Genomic DNA, 18,149 nt, shown 5'->3' with positions numbered 1-18,149 from the left:
ACACCATGGTATTATTTGAAGCACCTCGAAGAAAACCTACTTATTTTTCCATTTTCATGAATGAAAAATGAATGTTTCCAGCACTTTCATACACGGACACATCTGAAGTCTGGTACATGTTTTATTGTATGGTTTGAGTTGTGTTGTCTGGTACAGTTTCCCCCGAAAGCTTAATGCTGCGTTCAGTTTCGCTGGGATTCAGCTCCATGTACTAACAGCAACTGAGGTATATCCCCATTCCTTAAATCAACCAGCTATAGAGACATCAGTCAACTTTTGACTGAGATAACTCTTTGGATCAGCTCATTTCCTCCACAGTTCAATAGCTGATGCATGACGTCTTAATTAAAAGGTGTAAACCTTCGCTCTGGAATCCGTCTACGTGCATTACACACCATTAGCTAGCTGTGAAGATAATGCTGTACATGGTGTCTTTTGCAGATACATTATGAAACACTCATCTGTATATCAAAAAAAAAGTCTTCTGTTAGAAAACACATCCTATCACTCTCTCATATCTTATATTCCGTATTGCACATAAGTTATAAAATATACTTGTGGTCCATGAATATAAGACAAACAATCAAGCTGAAGCTCATGTGCACAACAGAAAAGAAATGTCTAAAAGCTGCTTTAGTCTAAAAATATATATATATGTATGTATATTTATCTCTGTATCTCAGTCTTTGCTGAAGTGATGGAGAAGATGTCCATAGCCACTGTTTGCTATTTCAAAGAGTGCGGCTTATGTGACCTGTCAGGTGATTGTGACAGGAAGTGCAGAGGGTTACTACGTCTCTCTGGCCGGTGGGCAGATGTATTTTGTTTGGTGGACCTGGAAACAGTGACTCTGGCAGCAAGGAGAGTGCTGGCACCAGCAGCAGGATGGGAGATGTTCTGTATGGAGGCATTCACAGCAGCCTCCACTTTCCCCTCCAGCTTCACCAAACGAATGAGAATATCATCTAACAGCACAGCAATTGTCCTCTTCAAGTCAGCTTCAGCAGAGCAAGAGATAAGGCAGGGATTAGTATTATGTTATTTTTAAACCTCTTTCTACCACACCCTCCCTGAATACTAAGCAGGCCATTTATTCACATAAGCTACATCAAAAAAAAATTTAAAAAAAATATTTTATAAAAGAATGGAAAAGAATTTAGGTACCACTTTAAAGTTTCATTTGTTACCATTTGACAACTGCATAATAAACAAAAATAAAACAGTATTGCTAAAATTTAATTAGCTTTTTTTCAAAATGTATTAATCTTTGTTAATAAAAATACAGTTGTTCATTACTTTAACATTAAAATTGTATTTTTAATGACTAACGTTAATAAATGAATACAAGATTAATAAATGTTGTAGATGTTTTAATTGCTAATTAATGTTAGTTAACACAAAACTACTGTTAACAAATAAGACCTTATTGTAAAGTGTTACCAGAGAGGGAAAACATAAAAGATAATTTCAACACTTTACAATAAGGTTAACTTGTTAATATTGGTTAATGCAATTGATATCATGAACTAACAACCAACAATAAAGTTCATTTTTGATTTCACTCATGTTAAGTTTTACTTATACTAATACATATTTAACATTTTAAGTAGTGTAAATTAACATTAATTAATGTTTTATGAACAAACAAAATTAGCATTTGTAAGTGCCACAATAAAAATATTTTTCAATGTTTACAACAACTATTGCACTAACTAATGTAAATTAATTGAATCTTGTAAAGCGTAAAGAAATTTCTAAGCGCAGGTAACAAGTTAAAACTACACAATTTTGTTTGGGTAAAATACACATGATACATTTTGCTATAGACGTCAGTTTTGGTAATTTCATCACACAAAATTATTGTTTGACTTTTGTGAAAGTCATATGGACTGTTTTTATGATACATTTGTTGTGCCTTTTAGCATTATAAAACAGCAGACAGGTTAGAATCGACGGAGGGGGATTAAACAATGAATAGAATAATAAATTCTTACCATATCCTGCCATGGAGGTGCCATGGGGTCCTGAAGGGTTCTGGTTCTCCTCGCTAAGGACTTTGACATAGCGATGGCTGAGCTCGAGGATCTGTTGTCGGAGCTCTGCACTGCTCTGCCGCGGTGGTTGTGTGACGGTGTAGTGAAGCAGCAGCAGGCACCAGGCCAGGCCGAAGACCACCAGAAACACACTCAGTCTGTGAGACATGCTCCTACGCAGAAGACAGCCCAGCATGGCAATGCTGCAGGCCTGAAGGGACCCGGGTTAAGGGGACGGGGTGGGGACAGGTTTTTAAGAGGGTGTCAGGTTCAGGGCTGGGAATAATTAAGTCATGAAAAAGCAGAGTGGAGGTTAAAATTAGGAATGGGGAGAAGATCCTTTAATAAGGTCACTGATCTCATACATTTGTTTAGCCGTTTTGACTAGAAAATATACAGCATGGAAGATGGATGGACTGAAAGTAATTGTCAATTGCTGAATTGACATCAGATGCAAGATGTACCTGTAAAATACAACACACACACAGACACACACAAAACAAGCAGAAATTTGTGAGATTAATCATATTAAATAGCTGTAGTTTCAGTTAATATGCAAAGCCTAAGATTTCAGTTTGTATGAATAAATTACGTTTCCATTCTTAAGTGAATAGAAGCGGTGTCATCACTATTTTTCTCGGTGGTCACAATGCTATTCTCCTCCCAATCACAAATCACTCAATGAGATGGTCCTTTAGATTAATTAATAATGCAGGAGGGAGAAATACAACCACTTTTAATCATCACATCCCCACAGATCAGCAAAACAATATTAGCAATGTTAAAATGTAGTATGCATATTGATAATATTAGTCAAGATGAAATCAATCTTGTGACTGTTATTATCAAAGACTGACCGAAGTACAAGGGATTTACACTGTGTGCTCCACCCTGTCAAACTATTGTTTTCTGCTGTAAAAAGTAGTCACATGAAATGTAAGATGGGAATTACAGCATAAAACTGGGTTAAAGCTCTGAGGTCAGACATATCATGCCTTTGCTGAAAAGGTCGTTATTATTAGTTAAACAGTGTCAAATAGTTCACTCAGTTTACCTCCTGATGTCATCATAAAGCTGCTGTAATGATACTGTATTGGAGAAACGGCTAGCATTAACAGAAAAACAGGACCACTGATATTTGGCATGCAGAATAAGCAAATATACAAAACCAAACAGCTTTCAGCATTCTGGCTGAACTCATATCATGCTTCTACACATGCTTGTTTTATCTTTTTTACTCGGTTCTCAAGGTCTGCAGACTGATATTAAGCAGCTCAATGACATCGACTGTACGACTGCACACCTATCTCAACAAGGCCGGGTCTGAAAGGTATTGAACAGCTGGAGCAGCCTGATTAAACTGCTACGGTAACATAGCTAACATAGAAATTAACGTTACCTTAAATACTTTGGTCAAGATGGCAGATTCGTAGAGTCCACATTGTTGACATCTTCTAAGCACGTTTACTATCTTAAAAAATCAGTTATGTTAAAACTATATTCAAAATGCAGCATAACTTCAAAACAAGCGTCTCTGTATTAACTAAGAAGCTAATTATTTTAGAGGTAAGGCCTTAAAATAAATGCCAGATTATCATTCAGAGCCACCTGGTGTAGCGAAACTAGAAACTAATACAGAAAAATTTCAGTAGTCCCCCTGCGGTGACCACACTAGCTTTTGCGTACGACGTCACGACACGCACCGGCGATGTCCGGTTGTGAATGAATTGTTCTTTTGAGTCGAATCTTTTCAATGAATCAGTTCATAAATCTCTCTAAACGATTCTCTGACACTGGATTCGACTGGATTGAGCAATTTTTTTACGAATCAGTTCGAGCAGGCAAAAACAGTTTTCAGTGAGAATTTTTTTTAATTATTTACTGATGATGCAAATTATCATTATTTATATTTTATGAGCTTACAATGAACACCTTTGTTAATACACTCAAAAACGCAATATACAGTTTTATGTGCCTACGTATTTTCTGGTATGTTTTATAGTAACTTATATACTTTTCCTTAAAATATATAAATTATGACCGTACGACGACCATGCAAACTACGTCATAACATAAGAATCACTGAATCATTTTTGAAAAGAACCGTTTGGAGGAAACGATTGTCTGATATGAGTCCGACTCACGTCACTCACGTAAAAGTCCATAGGCAGCATGGGAAATGTAGTTCACGGGTACAAACGTAGTCGATATGCATTCAAATTGTTGTGAGCGTGTATTACATTACATTTACATTTATGCATTTAGCAGACGCTTTTATCCAAAGCGACTTACAGTGCATTCAGGCTATACATTTGTTTTTGTTTTTTAACCAGTATGTGTGTTCCCTGGAAATCGAACCCACAACATTTTGCGCTGCTAACGCAATGAAATCGGTGTAACTAATGTCTATTCACGTGGTCAGTGCAAATATATATATATATATATATATATATATATATATATATATATATATATATATATATATATATATATATATATATATATCACTTTGTAGCTGAAGCATGTCAGGTTTGAAAAAGTGTAATTCTCTATCACTAAATATCCTGTTTTGCAAAGGATTGTTGGGGAAGAAGATGGAGGGAGGCTGTTTTCAGAGGAAGAGTACAAGAAATAGAAAGAGACAGTGGTGCCAAGAAGAATACAGATCTGCCTTAATGTTAGTTTTGGCGTCCTAGGACAGATGGACTGCAAACTCACTGGACTAGAGACAGCTTGCTTCTGTACACACAGGTATATGGATCACCAGTAATATACATTATTGATGTAGCTACACACACATACACAAACAGATTCTTCAATAATTCTATTTCATTCTCAGGTATAAACAACATTGCACAGACTTTGAGGTGTTGCCAAAGGAAAGGCCTATACTCTTGCCCTGTAGGGTCAAAGGTTGTCAATGTGTATCTTATGAATACGTTCATATCAATGGTTCTAAGGCAGTAAGCTGCCAATGCAAACACACAACCACTGAGCACAGTGAAACTATAGGGCACCAGTGCAAGAAATGTGAGTTTTGCATTATTGCATCCCCTATTATTAATTGAAAGCTAACATAATTCATCATGTTACACATGAGCATTTAATAAAACATAAAAATGGATCTTAAAATGACCTGTTTACCTCCAGGCACTCACTGCACTGGCTATCGAAGTCCATTTACCTGCGGATGTGGTCAACCTGGATATCCCCATGTGACACTAGTTGAAACCAGGGAAGAGCGCATGGCACAGGGTCATCCAGTGGGGAGGGCTGTTCCTTATGCAGCTATGGGAGGCTTAACTGGGTACAGCTCACTGGTGGACGGCTACCTAAGACTGGATCCAAGTGTCATAGGCAATGCATGTGAACAGCACACACAATAGGCCACCTGTCTCCTAACAGTTGTGCCACAACAAACATAATGTTAGCATTAGGTTAGCACATACCTTTAAAATCAACATTACCGTTATTCAAATTATATATTACATTTTATGCTTTCTGTTTAGCCTGAGAGCTAATTCTTAATATTTGTGTTTTTCTGTTTTGTCATAAATTGTGAAAATTAATCGCAGCAAACATTTTTTTACGGTGTTTATTAACATAACATTAATATAAATGTATTTATAGTATATGTATATGTGTAATATATTATTTAATAATATTAACATTAATAAAATAAATAAAAATAAACTCACTGATATTATAATTAATAGATTAAAATAATCATAAATAATTTATGTATAAAAACACATCAATCAAGAAATCATTATTATTTTTTTTAATATTCCACAGGTTTTTTTTTGTTTGTTTTTCATTCAGTATTAGGATTTAGTTGAGTTAATTATCAATGCTCCATATTTAATTTTTTAATAAATACATTTAATAAATAACTAATAATTTAATACATTTAATAATATTTTATTTAGTATTAAGAATTTAGTTGAGTTAATTGTCAGTGCTTCATGCCACATAAAATAAAATAAAAAAATATTTAAACAAAAATGTATAAAAATACTCATGTGATTCAAGTAACACAGATACTTTTGGGTCAAAATGTATATGAATATAAAGGGAATTTGTATATTTGGTATGTAAATTTTTACCATTTCTTTCTTAGAACCGTTTTAACTGGACTATTTTTAATTATCTTTTTTGAATTTCACTCTCAGTGTAAAACATATTTATGTTTAAATTGATTTAAATTTGTAAAATTAATGATATAGTTTCCACTTTTGACCAGCAGAGGTCAGTAGTGATACACATGCTTCTGCTTCACCTCACCAGAATTGACTTTATTGTGTGAGAGAGATGTGTCTGTTTTCAATGAATTGGCTTTAAATTGCTCTTCTCTACTTGCTAATGTTCAGAACAATAATAGCAATTAAAGAACGTAATTAAAAGAGTGTGTGTGCTCTATCTATGAGACACAGAGGGCTGCGTGCTCTGTGAACTCCGCAGTCTCTATGGCTCGCATTCAATCGCTTTCTGTTCAAGAAGCAGAAAGAAAGAAGAAACAATTTCACCACTAATCATTGGTACAGTTCCACTAGAATGGTTTGCTGTATGTGCTGGGCATAACTAGCTCTGTCTTCCACTGTGTGTGTGTGTGTGTGTGTGTGTGTGTGTGTTTTGAATCTCAGAATATGTTTGAATGTGCTGCTCTGTTTTTGTATTTGTGAATGTTTCATGACTCATCCTAAGCTCCTCAAGATTCCATTAGATTGGATTCGTTACGACTTCCTCTTTATATGTTCATACACTCTTCCTCTGTTCTGATATGCATCTCCACTCAATTGCTCTTGAGAACATCTGTCTGTCTCACGAAATGCGCAATTGCAAGTGCGTGTGACCTGCGAGACTTGCCTTTGGTGACGTCGGTACTGAAAAAGAGCCCAAACACAGACTCTTCTCATTACCATACTTGAAATAAAACTCGCGGCTCATTGGTGGATGTTTCATCGCCACCAATACTCTGAAAATACCTCGCTGATTTATTTAGCAGTCTTTTTTGTGCTGCCGCTTTTTGCCTGGTCCTCTATTTATATTAAGCCTCATTTAGATGGTATTATATTATGCACCCTGAGCCTCTCTACCTATTCAATGATATCTTTAATTCGTTCCCTCTCTTTTGTCCCCCTCCTCCAAATCCATTAGCTTCAAATCTTTAGTTACACAGAAATCAGTTAAAGACACTGAGAGCAGGAGAAAACATAGTATAAAGTGGGTCTAAGTTCTAAGGTCTAAGGTTGGCCGATGTTCACTGCAGTGTCGTACATTCAATTTAAAAATGAAAGGTTCCTCAGAAGAATAGTTCACCCTGCAAAAAAAATTATAAAACAAAAAATTATCATCATCATTTACTCACTCTCATGTCATTCCAAAACAATTTGACTTCATTTCTCCTATCAGAACGTGTTATTCTCCTACCAGAGAAGTGTTATTTTTCCTATTTTTACCCAAAATAGGATGATCATGGACTGGACATTATTCATTCATACCCATAGCTGGAGGGCGCCCTTGTGCAGAAACTCCATATATGCATCACAGAAGTAACAGAACTGACTACGCTCCAGGAAATCACTAATATGGACAAAGGCTTCCAGCTTTCACTGAACAAAAAGAAGATAGAAACGTTCTGAATGACGAAACATGAAGAAAATAAACAGTTGACTGCGACAGTGTATAGTTTATCTGTGTTCTTCAAGCCATCTTGGGTATTTTAGTAATAATTAAGTATATTTATAATCCATTGCTAATCGACATAGCCTTTATTATAATATATAATATATTTTCTGCCTCATTCTGTGACAAGAAGCCATGCACTTCAGATCACAAAGGGAAGTTTTTCAAACATTAGTCTGATGTTGTGGAGTAAAAATATGCTATAATGTTGTCTTCTGTTGGACAACAGGTTTAGAAACACTTCTCATTATAAGTCATTACAAGTGAAGATGTTTGGCGTGTGTTGCTTTTAAAAAAAAATGTATGTTATAAGTGGTGAGGCATTTGCTCATCTCAGCACATGGACTTACGGACACACAAACCAAGCAATTCAGAGAGAATTTAAACGCACGGAAATTAATTGCGGCATCCCTAATGGTGACCGGGAGTTTCAGTTCCTCACACAAATGGCTTCAGAAAGTGTACTGGCTACGTTTATAATAGTTTAATGATGAATTGTGTTCTTTCAGGACCTTGACAGTCTCTGGCCACTATCCATTTTCACTGTGGAAGAGAATGGTGTGAACATTTTTCTAAATATCCCAATTTGTGTTTTATGGAAGAAAGGAAGGCATACACGACATGAGGGTGCACTTGGAGTGGAATATCCCCAAACATTAGGTCAAACATTAATAACAGTCCTAATTATGTGTTTTTTTTATGATATTGGTAACACTTTATTTTAAGGACCAATTCTCACTATTAAGTAGTTGCTTATTAGCATGCATATTACTAGCATATTGGCTGTTTATTAGTACTTTAAAATACATATTAATGCCTTATTCTGCATTTCCATATTGAAGAACAAGAACCCTTAATCCCATACATAAATTTAACAGCTATCTTAATAACTATTAATAAGCAGAAAATTAGGAGTTTATTGAGGCAAAAGTCGTAGCTGATAGTTAGTTAACAGTGAGAATTGTTCTCCAAACTAAAGTGTGACCATGATATTAATAGTAATTAGATTTTGATTTAGAACCCTTGAATATGCTTAAATTGTTCTTTGTTTTGGGGTTTAATTTCCTGCCACTGTTTATTACAGAACCTTAAAACCTGGGTTCCAAGAACCCTAATCTGGTTCATTTAGGACCATTTGTCATTGGAGACTTAAGTTTAAATTAAAAATATAGTGAAGTCTAATTTTATATTTAAATCGATAAAAGAAAATGTATTAAGAAATCCAGCTAAAATGTCTTGAGGGTTTCTTGATATTTGCTTAAGTAATTTTATCATTTAGATTGCCACTTTGGGCCCTTTTCGGAGCTCCTGTGGCCGCTTGGCCAATAATGAATTGCATTGAAAGTTCAAATATCTATTTTTCAATCAAATGAACTCAAAACAAGTGATTTGTTGCTGGTAGATTGCTTAATTAAATACACACATGCACACAAACACTCTCGTAAACACACATACATGCAGCGTTCCACAATAATGAAACTCTTGCTTTGTCCTGCTTCCTTCTATATGCTTCTTTAATTTAAAAAAAAAAGAATGAAAGAAGGAATTGAAAAGGCTCTTTGAACTTATAAAAAATGCATTGCCAGAAAAATGAGAAGCAACCGTTTATTAACAAAATATAAAATTACCATCCTGCGGAGGTTTTGAATGATGACGTAGAGGAAAATCAGGACAGGGTTACATATAAAGGAGCTGGTGTAAATATTTAATTAATCTGATTAGATTCAGCAGATCTGCGGCACTAAAGTGATTCACATTGAAATCAGATTAATTCCCTTCCTTGCTGTGATACAGTGCATGAATTTTAATTTCGAGCTGAAATGAGCAAGTAATCGCAGTAGTGATTAAGACAACCATATACGCTATCCTGCCAGGTTTTTTTTTTAGTAACCCAGGTTCGTCAGAGATCACGAACTGTTGTGATTCAGATTATTGATGTGGCTTTATTTGTCTATGACAAGCAGGTGTCCACGGGAAGCCTTAAACATGCAAACGATCTACAAACACACACCTGTGTCCAAAGAGAACCTAGCAGAAGGGATGATGTTTGACCTGAAAGGTGACACATCGGTTTAGTGTTAGTGTTTGATAATAGTGCATTTGTGTGCCTGATGCCTAACTTCAGAGATGTTTTAGTGTCATAATGCCTTCAATAAGCCATTGCTGTATTAATTATGACCTTACTGAGCTTAATCTAACGACAAGACACAATGAAATCACTTCACAAATTCTCAGAGAGTGGAATCTATTATAAAAATGCAAGAAAAGAAGGAAAACTTCAAAATATACCTTCTTACAAGTCTAATCTCCTTGCCATGGAAACCTTTCTGAGGTCTTTAGAGCAACTGATGTACTGCTATCGCAGTCACTATGGTGCCGTGATTGACAGGCGTTTGGGGAGGAACAGAAGAGAGTGGAAAATAAGCCTGAAAATATTCACCCCTACATTAGGTTATAGCTCAGATTCGTCACGCGAAGCAGCTGTCAGTCTATGATATATTTCAAAAAGTATAATACTTTTACTCATACTGCAAACTTGCTATAGGAAGTCAGGAACTGTCCAGCAAACTGTGAATCATAGGCACTTCTTGATTCTGTTCAGACTTTATTAATAGTCTGTTTATATTACACTGAATCACACTGAAGCCTCGTAAAATGTCGCCTTTTCTCCGTCTCCCATAAACCTGACAGATTGCCGCAAAATTGTCAGAGTCAAATTGTCAGATGTTGTGTTTTGTTGAAAAGAACAACATCAGTTACTTTGTATCAAAGCAGTGAGACCTAAAAGTGCGTCAAGACAATTGCTTTTTCAATTTCTTTGTTAAAAGCTTGAAAATCGACGCTGGAACTGCGTTGTGGCCATGAGTCAAGGTGTTTCTGTAGCGCTCCAATGCTTTTTTCAGTGGTGCTTTGAAGGATTGAAAAAGGAGGAGGAGGAGTGAGGGAGCAGAGATGAAGACTGTGGGATTGGTGGCGTTATTTATTCAAGCCGAGCCCATGAGTGTGAAGGGGGAGACAAAAGCGAGTGTGGAATCACGCAGCTGTGCAAAATCAATACCGGTTTGCTTGACAGTAATAAAAGATGATCTCTGTCGTTTGTGCATCAAAACACTTTGATTTGCCCCCATACTGCATGCACACTCTCTTAAATACCCTCAGACACATGACTGCATTCTGAAGACCAACCGCCAAGGACGGGTTATGGTCCTGCGAGCCCCCCGGGGCCCAAAGGCATCCTCTGGTCACAGTTGTGACATGTATTGGTATTTATAAGTTTTATAAATAAGCATAATTCTTGAAAAATCTGCAATATTTTCGGCCTTTTATGAAGAAATGAGAACAAATTGTACAAATAAAAAAAAAAATCTACATTTTTTTTATCAATAATTATAATTGTTTCTTATATTTAGTATATCATAGCATATCAGATGTTTACATATATTCCACAAGACAAAATAATAACTTATTTTACAAAAATGATCCTGTTTAAAAATAAGGCAGACATTCTAGACTTTAGAAATTACACCATAGATATAAAGAGTCAAAACTGGAAGATATATAGTGCTAATTATCAGAATAAACACTTTGTATCTAAAAAACTGCTAAAGAAATAACAAAGCACTGTTGGTGCTATATGGACAACATTTCTTCATTTTTTTTCACATTGCGTATAAGTCATTGGCACTGTCTGTCCAAGCTACAGAACATAAAATTTACATTGGCAGTAGCTTGTTTTCAGGTGTCTGGCCACCACGGTCCTATCATGGAGGCCTTATTGGCTCAGTGAGTTATCTGTATTTGCCTACCACCATGACTCAAATGCAGGAATGGACAGAGTCAAATAACAATTAGGATGAGAGAACAAAAAACAGACTGTTTCATAAAAACAAAAGAATGTTACAAAACAGTGAAGTTCCATGTTTTAATAGACATTGTAAAACCGCCCTGAGAAAGAGATAAGGAGAAGGAGAGGAAGAGGTGGACAAAGTGAGAAAGACAATTAGTGTTTGAGTGCAGTGAAATTAGTTTGGCATTCTTATCTCAGGCCTTGTTCAGCTTTTAGCTCTTTTCTTTAACTTAAAGGCTTTTATGTAACATGTTTAAGTAGTCTGATACAATGAGCAGAAGAAGAAACAATAATTACACATAGTGAGTCAGACATTTTTGAGAGTGAATACAACCTTTTTTTTTTTTTCAGACAACCAGCCTATCCTTTAGGCAGGCCCATTGCTGTGTGTGTGTGTGTGTGTGTGTGTGTGTGTGTGTGTGTGTGTGACTTTATACAACAGTTTAAAAAACATTAAAACTGAGTTAGAGTCAGTTAAAGCTGATTAACTGACATTTAAAATACAATATTTCAAGTCACTTTGAAAATACTTCAAAACCAAGCCACAACAGAACATTACAACACTGAGCAGTAGTGAACAATGTATGCATTTATGAACAATTCAGAGGTTTTGAAGGAACTGGTTGTATGGATAATTCAATGACACTAATAAAACACGTCTTTCATTCCTGTATAATTCAGCGACTTCAAACTAATCCTTGAATGAAAGAGTCAATAACTCAGTTAACATAAAAACAGTAACTTGTCGCCACCTACTGGCGTATATTTTTTCTCTGAAAGAGTCATATATAAATCCCAATCAACCTTAGTCAGGGAAATGCCTATTTAATTTTTATGACAGGAATGAAAATGAGGCTGTGTATTCATAGTGCGGTTGTTTAAAGTATCAGTTGTTCAGCTGATGAAACTTCTTTTTGAAAGAAAAAACAGTAGACAAAAACTCCATAAAACAGTTTTGAAAGTTGTGAGAGAAAATGTGATGTTATAACTTTATACAATGCAATTCATTGTAAAAACTGTAAATCTATCCATCATCCACGTTTTCATACAGTCACCTACATGTTAAATTCAGTATGGCGTCTAACCTGAAATGGGTCTATTACACCACTGAAATTCTATGGGAATTTTTTGGCTATGATGCCGATGAAGTTCTTAATTGAAATTAACATGATTATGGTTTAAATATATACAGAAATGTTTATGTAAAGGAATGAACAGGTGATGGAAAAACATCATGTTCCCAGTTTACCTGCTTTCTTGACAGACATTATTGGATTGGCAGCTCAAAGACATGATTTTATGGGTCAGACAGAGACGCAAGAGGTTTCATTAAAGTTATACCTCAGCTTTGTGTCTGACCTGTGACTCTGACCCTCTGGCTTTGCACAAGCCTGAAGGCAAAGATCTGGAGGTGACAGATGGCACCACAGCACCAGTATTTCTGTGGTTCGCTTCAGTCCTTTATTTTCTTGAAAAGATTGCTTCTTAAAATGTACACAAACGTACACACGCTTATCATTTTAGTTAAAGAATATTTTTTTCCTATGGTTGAATAAGCTTATGAAACACAATAATCACAGGCACATTATTTTCTAGGAAATTTGTTCTGACATACTTCGGCCATTTAAATGCTACTTCTTTTAACTCTATTTTTTAACAGCAGATTTAAACTGCAAACTCAAAATGCATGTTTCAGGCTATTATCATGCAGTTAACTCAAAATAATAAGGCAGACAGGACATTTTATTCTGTTATCAATAGACTACGCTGTTATGTTTTCAAAGCATACTGTAGTATTTTGTGGAAAAAAAGTGCAGGAAACATGGGTGGAATATATTTTAATGCAAGGAAGTACCTTAAGGTACTAATATGATGTCTTTTTGGGGAGAAAATTTACTTTTTTTCTTGTTTTGATGTGTGTACATATACTAGTAAAAAAAGAGAGAGAAAAAGTAAAAACTGCACCCTGTAAGTGTTAGTAAAAGTAATGGAAGTCTGCGTGAGTGGAAGCAGATGTGCAGCAATAAATGGAGATAAATTGGTGAATTCTGGAGAGGAATTCTTGAGGTGCTTCCTTTCAGAGCTCTATATACTGTTCATCAGCTAAGTATGAACGACAGATTGGCAAAGACAGATCGAAAAAGACCAAGAAAGTGAAAGGGATAAAATAGGACAAACTTCCCCATGTAACAACAACTAAAAATTGATTGTGCATGTAATTATCTACAGTTGATGATAACAAAGGAGGAGCTTCCGGCCCTCAGCCTCATTCTACAACACCAAGAACATATTATCACTATTGTCATTTTCGTGAAGACAGTTTTCCTTTGAAGAAGTGAAGGATTGTGTTTCTTACTGTGATGAACATACTCAGATGTACTCAGATAAACAGAAGCAAAGAGGATTAGACAGGTTACAGTGAAAATATTTTTCAACAAGACAGCAAATGATTTGGCACTTGATGCTTGGATAAGCAGCTGTCTGGAATGACTTTAGTTATACTGACAAATTATCCATACAAAGTTCTCAGCAGAGCACATGTACATACACACATAATTTCTCCATCACCAAAATCTCTTATTCTTCCTTATCGTGCATCCTTAACTCTTTTATCTTATGGTTTGAGCAAAATGGACAAAGGTTTTCTGGCAAAACTAATGCTAAAACTAAAGTTTTGTGTCATGCCTGATTAATTCAAATGCTTTACTCTCCATTTCAATGTATTTTTTATCATTCATTTCATCTGACTCCAGAAAGACATATCATTGTATAGTTTTTTGGTGATGTACATTTTACTTTATGCTTTTGATAAATTTATGGTTAATAGGGTATTATATGTTGACACTTGTCTCGTTTATGTCTATTTTTCATTGCAACGAATTTTAGGAGAAACATTAGACAAATGTGTCAGTATGTTCACATAAATGTGAACTGAGTTATGACAGAGCAATAAAGCTTTGGCATTATAGGCTATGATTAATATGCAATAGCATGACGATCATAAAATGGTTCTTTGTTCCTTATACTTTCTGGGATAGATGATAGAGTAAAGAGTTCATAAGCGATCTGGCAAATGAAACTTTGCTTATCAGGATCAGCATATCTGTAGATAGATATTAGGATGGTATTTTAAATAAATAGGAATCACAACAACCTAAGAAGTTTAAAAGGTGGAACCAAAATTGACAGTCTCAGATCATTGACTCTTAGTTCCTCTTGTGTTTAGTGCAAAATATCGTCCCTAGAACCTCCCACACATTCAAATGAGGACCAAACAACGCGTTTTTAAAGCACTGATGACAGAGGATTAATCCGTGACGCAGGCTCGCGCGCATCAAAAGAGTCGCGCGCAAGTTGCGCGTGGGCTCTGCTCTTTATGGCACGAGCTGCACAGGTATAAAACCAGGAGACGCACGACTTAGAATGCAGAAAATTGGAGGATTCAACACCCACTGAGCAAGAAGTTCAATCAAGACCTCATTCAAGGGAGTGTAAGTGTACCATTTTTATTAGACTTTCACATTTTGAAACTTTTTAAGCTTAATTTTATTTGAAGGTTTATTCTCTTTAGAAAGTAATGAAATGTGCCGGTATCACTATTAAATCTATTAGCATTATTAGATGACAAACTTAAAAGTTTTATGATGACAGAAACCCTATCATTTGTAATTTTATGCAAATCACAATCCAGCTCAAACGTTTTAAGATTGTTAACGTGTTAAGATTTGTTTTTATAGGGCTATGAGTTACTTTTACGGACATTATATTATGTGTTAGCGCAAACAGTTTTGCATTGTTTTATCTCAGATGCATCCAAACATGAAAATGTGGATCGGCTGGGCAGCATGCGCCTTCCTCTTGTTCGCCTGCTTGGGAACTCTAACGGACGGGTATCCGACAAAACCCGACAACCCTGGAGAGGACGCACCTGCGGAGGAGCTCGCCAAGTATTATTCTGCACTAAGACACTACATCAACCTCATAACAAGGCAGAGGTGAGTTCACTGTATATAATATACTCATCAAAAGAACTGGACAGAAATGTTCACAAATTCTTCCTCAAGTTGTTTCTGTCTCTCATGTCTGTTTTTCTCTGTTCTCAAAATCTCAAAACACATTTTCCTCTCATTCTGTTATCGACTGAAGTTAATTTGTATTTCTACAGATTTAGTGGTTTAAAAACACTAAAACGGCCCCTCCACATCGAAACCACTAGAGGCTGGAGAACTATAACATAGTCCTGTTTCTTTCTTTTCAAAAGAACTACTAATCCACAGATAAACCCCCGCTGACTGTCTAATTAACTGCAGCGTATTAAATGTGTGTTCTTTGTTGAGTTAAAACAGCAGGATGTGTTTTTTACTTACAAAATTCATTGTTGAATGCCATTAACGAGACGAAATACAGCCTTGTTTCTTTAAAGGTCTTTTGGGTACAAGCTAAAATTCCTCCGAATAAGTTAACTAAAACTTTTTTTTAGACTTCGGACTAGAAAATGGGGAGAACAAGTGAGCTGGAAATTAAGACTCGTCTTGGAGTTGTGAGAAACAAGTGAAAACTGAAATTGGGATTTACGTGAGAGGGAGGGAGGGGGATACATGTCGTTTGGTTTACAATAGTAGCCTATGAATAATGACATGTTTCAGCACAGTTTTCAGAGTTTCAGTTAGAGTCGTACTGCTTACAATACGGCAAACTGAAGTCGGGAACAAAAGTCGCTAAATATTTAAGTAGGCTGGTGTCAAACGTTTGATGGAGCGCCAATAGACGACTCCAGGTGCGCGACATGAAACTAAATATTCAGAATTATTTTGCAAATGTTGACTCCACTTACAAGTACTGTATAATTCTTAAACTGGTGTGATTTTTGCTTCTTTGTTCTGTTTGACAGGTATGGCAAAAGGTCCAGCGCTGACACCTTAATTTCAGACCTTCTGATTGGTGAAACAGAGTCCCACCCCCAGACAAGGTAAGATTTATAAACGGACTTTAGGTAGCTCATAATTGATTCTTTTATGGCAATATTATAAATAATCATAGTGTTCAACTCAAAATTCTTTGCTGTGAACAATGAAAACATGAAATTGTGACGGATGAACACTGCTTACGTTTTTGCTTAATAAGAATTTGTGGCTGTTTATTCACAGATATGAGGACCATTTGGTGTGGTGATCCCAGCAACTGTGTTAATCCAGTTATGTCCATGTGTCATCCTGTTAACTATTACGGCAACCATATCTCATAAAATTGAAATCTTCTGCATCATCAAGATCAGCAACTTGCTGTAAAGTACCACAGCCATCGTCAGGATAGTGAAAATACTGCAGAACATTCAAATAACACATCAAATCATCATGTCTGTACAATGCTTTTACATGGTCTTGTTGATGTGTGCTCTCTCTAGACTCATCGAAGTTCAGTCAGTTGTTCAATAAGGCAATTGTACAGAGACTTGTGTGTCATGTTCATTATAATCCTAAATATCAAAGGAGAACAGTACTGACTGCACAGTATAACCGTGCTAATAAAGCCCACTATATTTGAAAGCATCGTCTTTGTTTCCTGATTTCTGCTCTCAATAAAACATGTCAGTTGAGTTTAAGAATATTACCAGAGCCTGCAATGTTTCATGAAATGAAAAGGTAATAATATACTATAATAATATAATAAGTCTCTATTGTTCTGATGCCAAATATGTAATTGAGATATATAGTTGTTGGAAAGTTGTTTAAAGGTCTTCAATTTTGTATGGCAACAGATGACATGTTGGTCATATCAGTGTGTTTAGACTGTCAGGTAATTGTTGCTAATCATTGCAGATGTTGAATGAGGGTCAAATTGCTTTGAACACAAATTCCAGTATAACTTAAAAATATTAAATTAAGAATGCATGTAGACTATTACACACAAATTGAATAATGATAATAATAATCAATCAGAACAAAATCTTTATAAATCAGAAAATGTCTTTGCCAAAACTGACATATTTTGAAAATTAGAAAGATCAATTAAATAATAATGTAAAAATCAGTTGCATTCATAGTGAAGGTGACGAAAATGTGACGTTCGAAGCATTAAAAATGTAAGAGCTGATCCACATATGCAAATTTTTGCTTTTTATTTTTTATGGCTTCAATGTTTTATCTTCTTCAATGTTTTATTATCTTCAGTTTTGTCAGACTCTGCTTGTCACGTAGGTCACCTGGGTCTTTCACCTTATGTCATTTATGTTTTGCATAGTTCATGCATTCCAGTTTTGATTACCCGTTTCCTGTTATATTAATATGCACAAAGTTCATATATTTTAGTTTGTTCTGAAATTACATTCTGTCAGAGTAACTCTGCATGTATGTAGCAGGATATTGACATACTTACATCAGAGGTGTCCCTGGAGATCTACCTGCTTGCAGAGTTCAGTTTCAAGTGCTCCTGATGATCTTAGTGAGCTGGTTCAGGTGTGTTTGATCAGGCTTGGAGCTGAACTTTGCAGTGAGGTATCTCCAGGAACAGGATTGGGCACCCCTGCACTGTTGCCATCTCAATGTGACCATATGATATTAGCCATGTTGCTGTTTTATGAATAT

At 35.7% G+C, this 18,149-nt stretch overlaps 3 protein-coding genes across 7 annotated transcripts; 2 read left to right on the top strand and 1 right to left on the bottom strand.

The window, feature by feature from the left end:
• Positions 1-103: 103 nt before the first annotated feature.
• On the bottom strand, positions 104-3,745 carry LOC109060112 (coiled-coil domain-containing protein 126-like). 4 transcript variants are annotated; one of them, XM_042776599.1, is made up of 4 exons: positions 3,433-3,744; positions 2,399-2,497; positions 1,995-2,309; positions 104-998 (listed from the first exon to the last, which is right to left on the bottom strand). In XM_042776599.1, exons 3-4 carry the CDS (start codon positions 2,227-2,229, stop codon positions 727-729), a joined length of 507 nt encoding a protein of 168 aa, XP_042632533.1. In that variant the 5' UTR covers positions 2,230-2,309; positions 2,399-2,497; positions 3,433-3,744; the 3' UTR covers positions 104-726. The 4 variants fall into 4 exon arrangements, with proteins under 4 accessions (XP_042632533.1, XP_042632535.1, XP_042632532.1 ...); XM_042776601.1 differs by lacking the exon at positions 2,399-2,497 and having other exon boundaries at positions 1,995-2,244; positions 3,433-3,745; XM_042776598.1 differs by having other exon boundaries at positions 1,995-2,497.
• On the top strand, positions 3,230-5,625 carry LOC109045461 (protein FAM221A-like). Of its 2 annotated transcripts, none has more exons than XM_019063337.2 (4): positions 3,230-3,363; positions 4,611-4,784; positions 4,873-5,063; positions 5,184-5,625. In XM_019063337.2, the coding sequence occupies exons 2-4, from the start codon at positions 4,735-4,737 to the stop codon at positions 5,417-5,419; spliced, it is 477 nt and encodes a 158-aa protein (XP_018918882.2). In that variant the 5' UTR covers positions 3,230-3,363; positions 4,611-4,734; the 3' UTR covers positions 5,420-5,625. The 2 variants fall into 2 exon arrangements, with proteins under 2 accessions (XP_018918882.2, XP_042632536.1); XM_042776602.1 differs by having other exon boundaries at positions 3,280-3,401.
• A 9,278-nt stretch (positions 5,626-14,903) lies between these two features.
• On the top strand, positions 14,904-17,111 carry npy (neuropeptide Y). Its single transcript, XM_019063564.2, has 4 exons — positions 14,904-15,056; positions 15,373-15,560; positions 16,457-16,534; positions 16,713-17,111. The coding sequence occupies exons 2-4, from the start codon at positions 15,373-15,375 to the stop codon at positions 16,735-16,737; spliced, it is 291 nt and encodes a 96-aa protein (XP_018919109.1). The 5' UTR covers positions 14,904-15,056; the 3' UTR covers positions 16,738-17,111.
• The last annotated feature ends 1,038 nt before the right edge of the window (positions 17,112-18,149 follow it).

Source organism: Cyprinus carpio, chromosome A19 (assembly GCF_018340385.1).
Source record: "Cyprinus carpio isolate SPL01 chromosome A19, ASM1834038v1, whole genome shotgun sequence".
Lineage (NCBI taxonomy): Eukaryota > Metazoa > Chordata > Actinopteri > Cypriniformes > Cyprinidae > Cyprinus > Cyprinus carpio.
Note: the sequence above shows the minus strand (reverse complement) of the source record. Positions and strands in the feature narration are given on the sequence as shown.

Coding starts and splice junctions, on each gene's coding strand:
- LOC109060112 (XM_042776601.1), bottom strand. CDS start 2,229: ATGCTGGGCTGTCTTCTGCGTAGGAGCATGTCTCACAGACTGAGTGTG. Junction 999..1,994: donor CACCTCCATGGCAGGATATG/GTAAGAATTTAT, acceptor GCTCTGCTGAAG/CTGACTTGAAGAGGACAATT.
- LOC109045461 (XM_019063337.2), top strand. CDS start 4,735: ATGGACTGCAAACTCACTGGACTAGAGACAGCTTGCTTCTGTACACAC. Junction 4,785..4,872: donor GCTTGCTTCTGTACACACAG/GTATATGGATCA, acceptor TTTCATTCTCAG/GTATAAACAACATTGCACAG. Junction 5,064..5,183: donor AGGGCACCAGTGCAAGAAAT/GTGAGTTTTGCA, acceptor GTTTACCTCCAG/GCACTCACTGCACTGGCTAT.
- npy (XM_019063564.2), top strand. CDS start 15,373: ATGCATCCAAACATGAAAATGTGGATCGGCTGGGCAGCATGCGCCTTC. Junction 15,561..16,456: donor AACCTCATAACAAGGCAGAG/GTGAGTTCACTG, acceptor TCTGTTTGACAG/GTATGGCAAAAGGTCCAGCG. Junction 16,535..16,712: donor GAGTCCCACCCCCAGACAAG/GTAAGATTTATA, acceptor GTTTATTCACAG/ATATGAGGACCATTTGGTGT.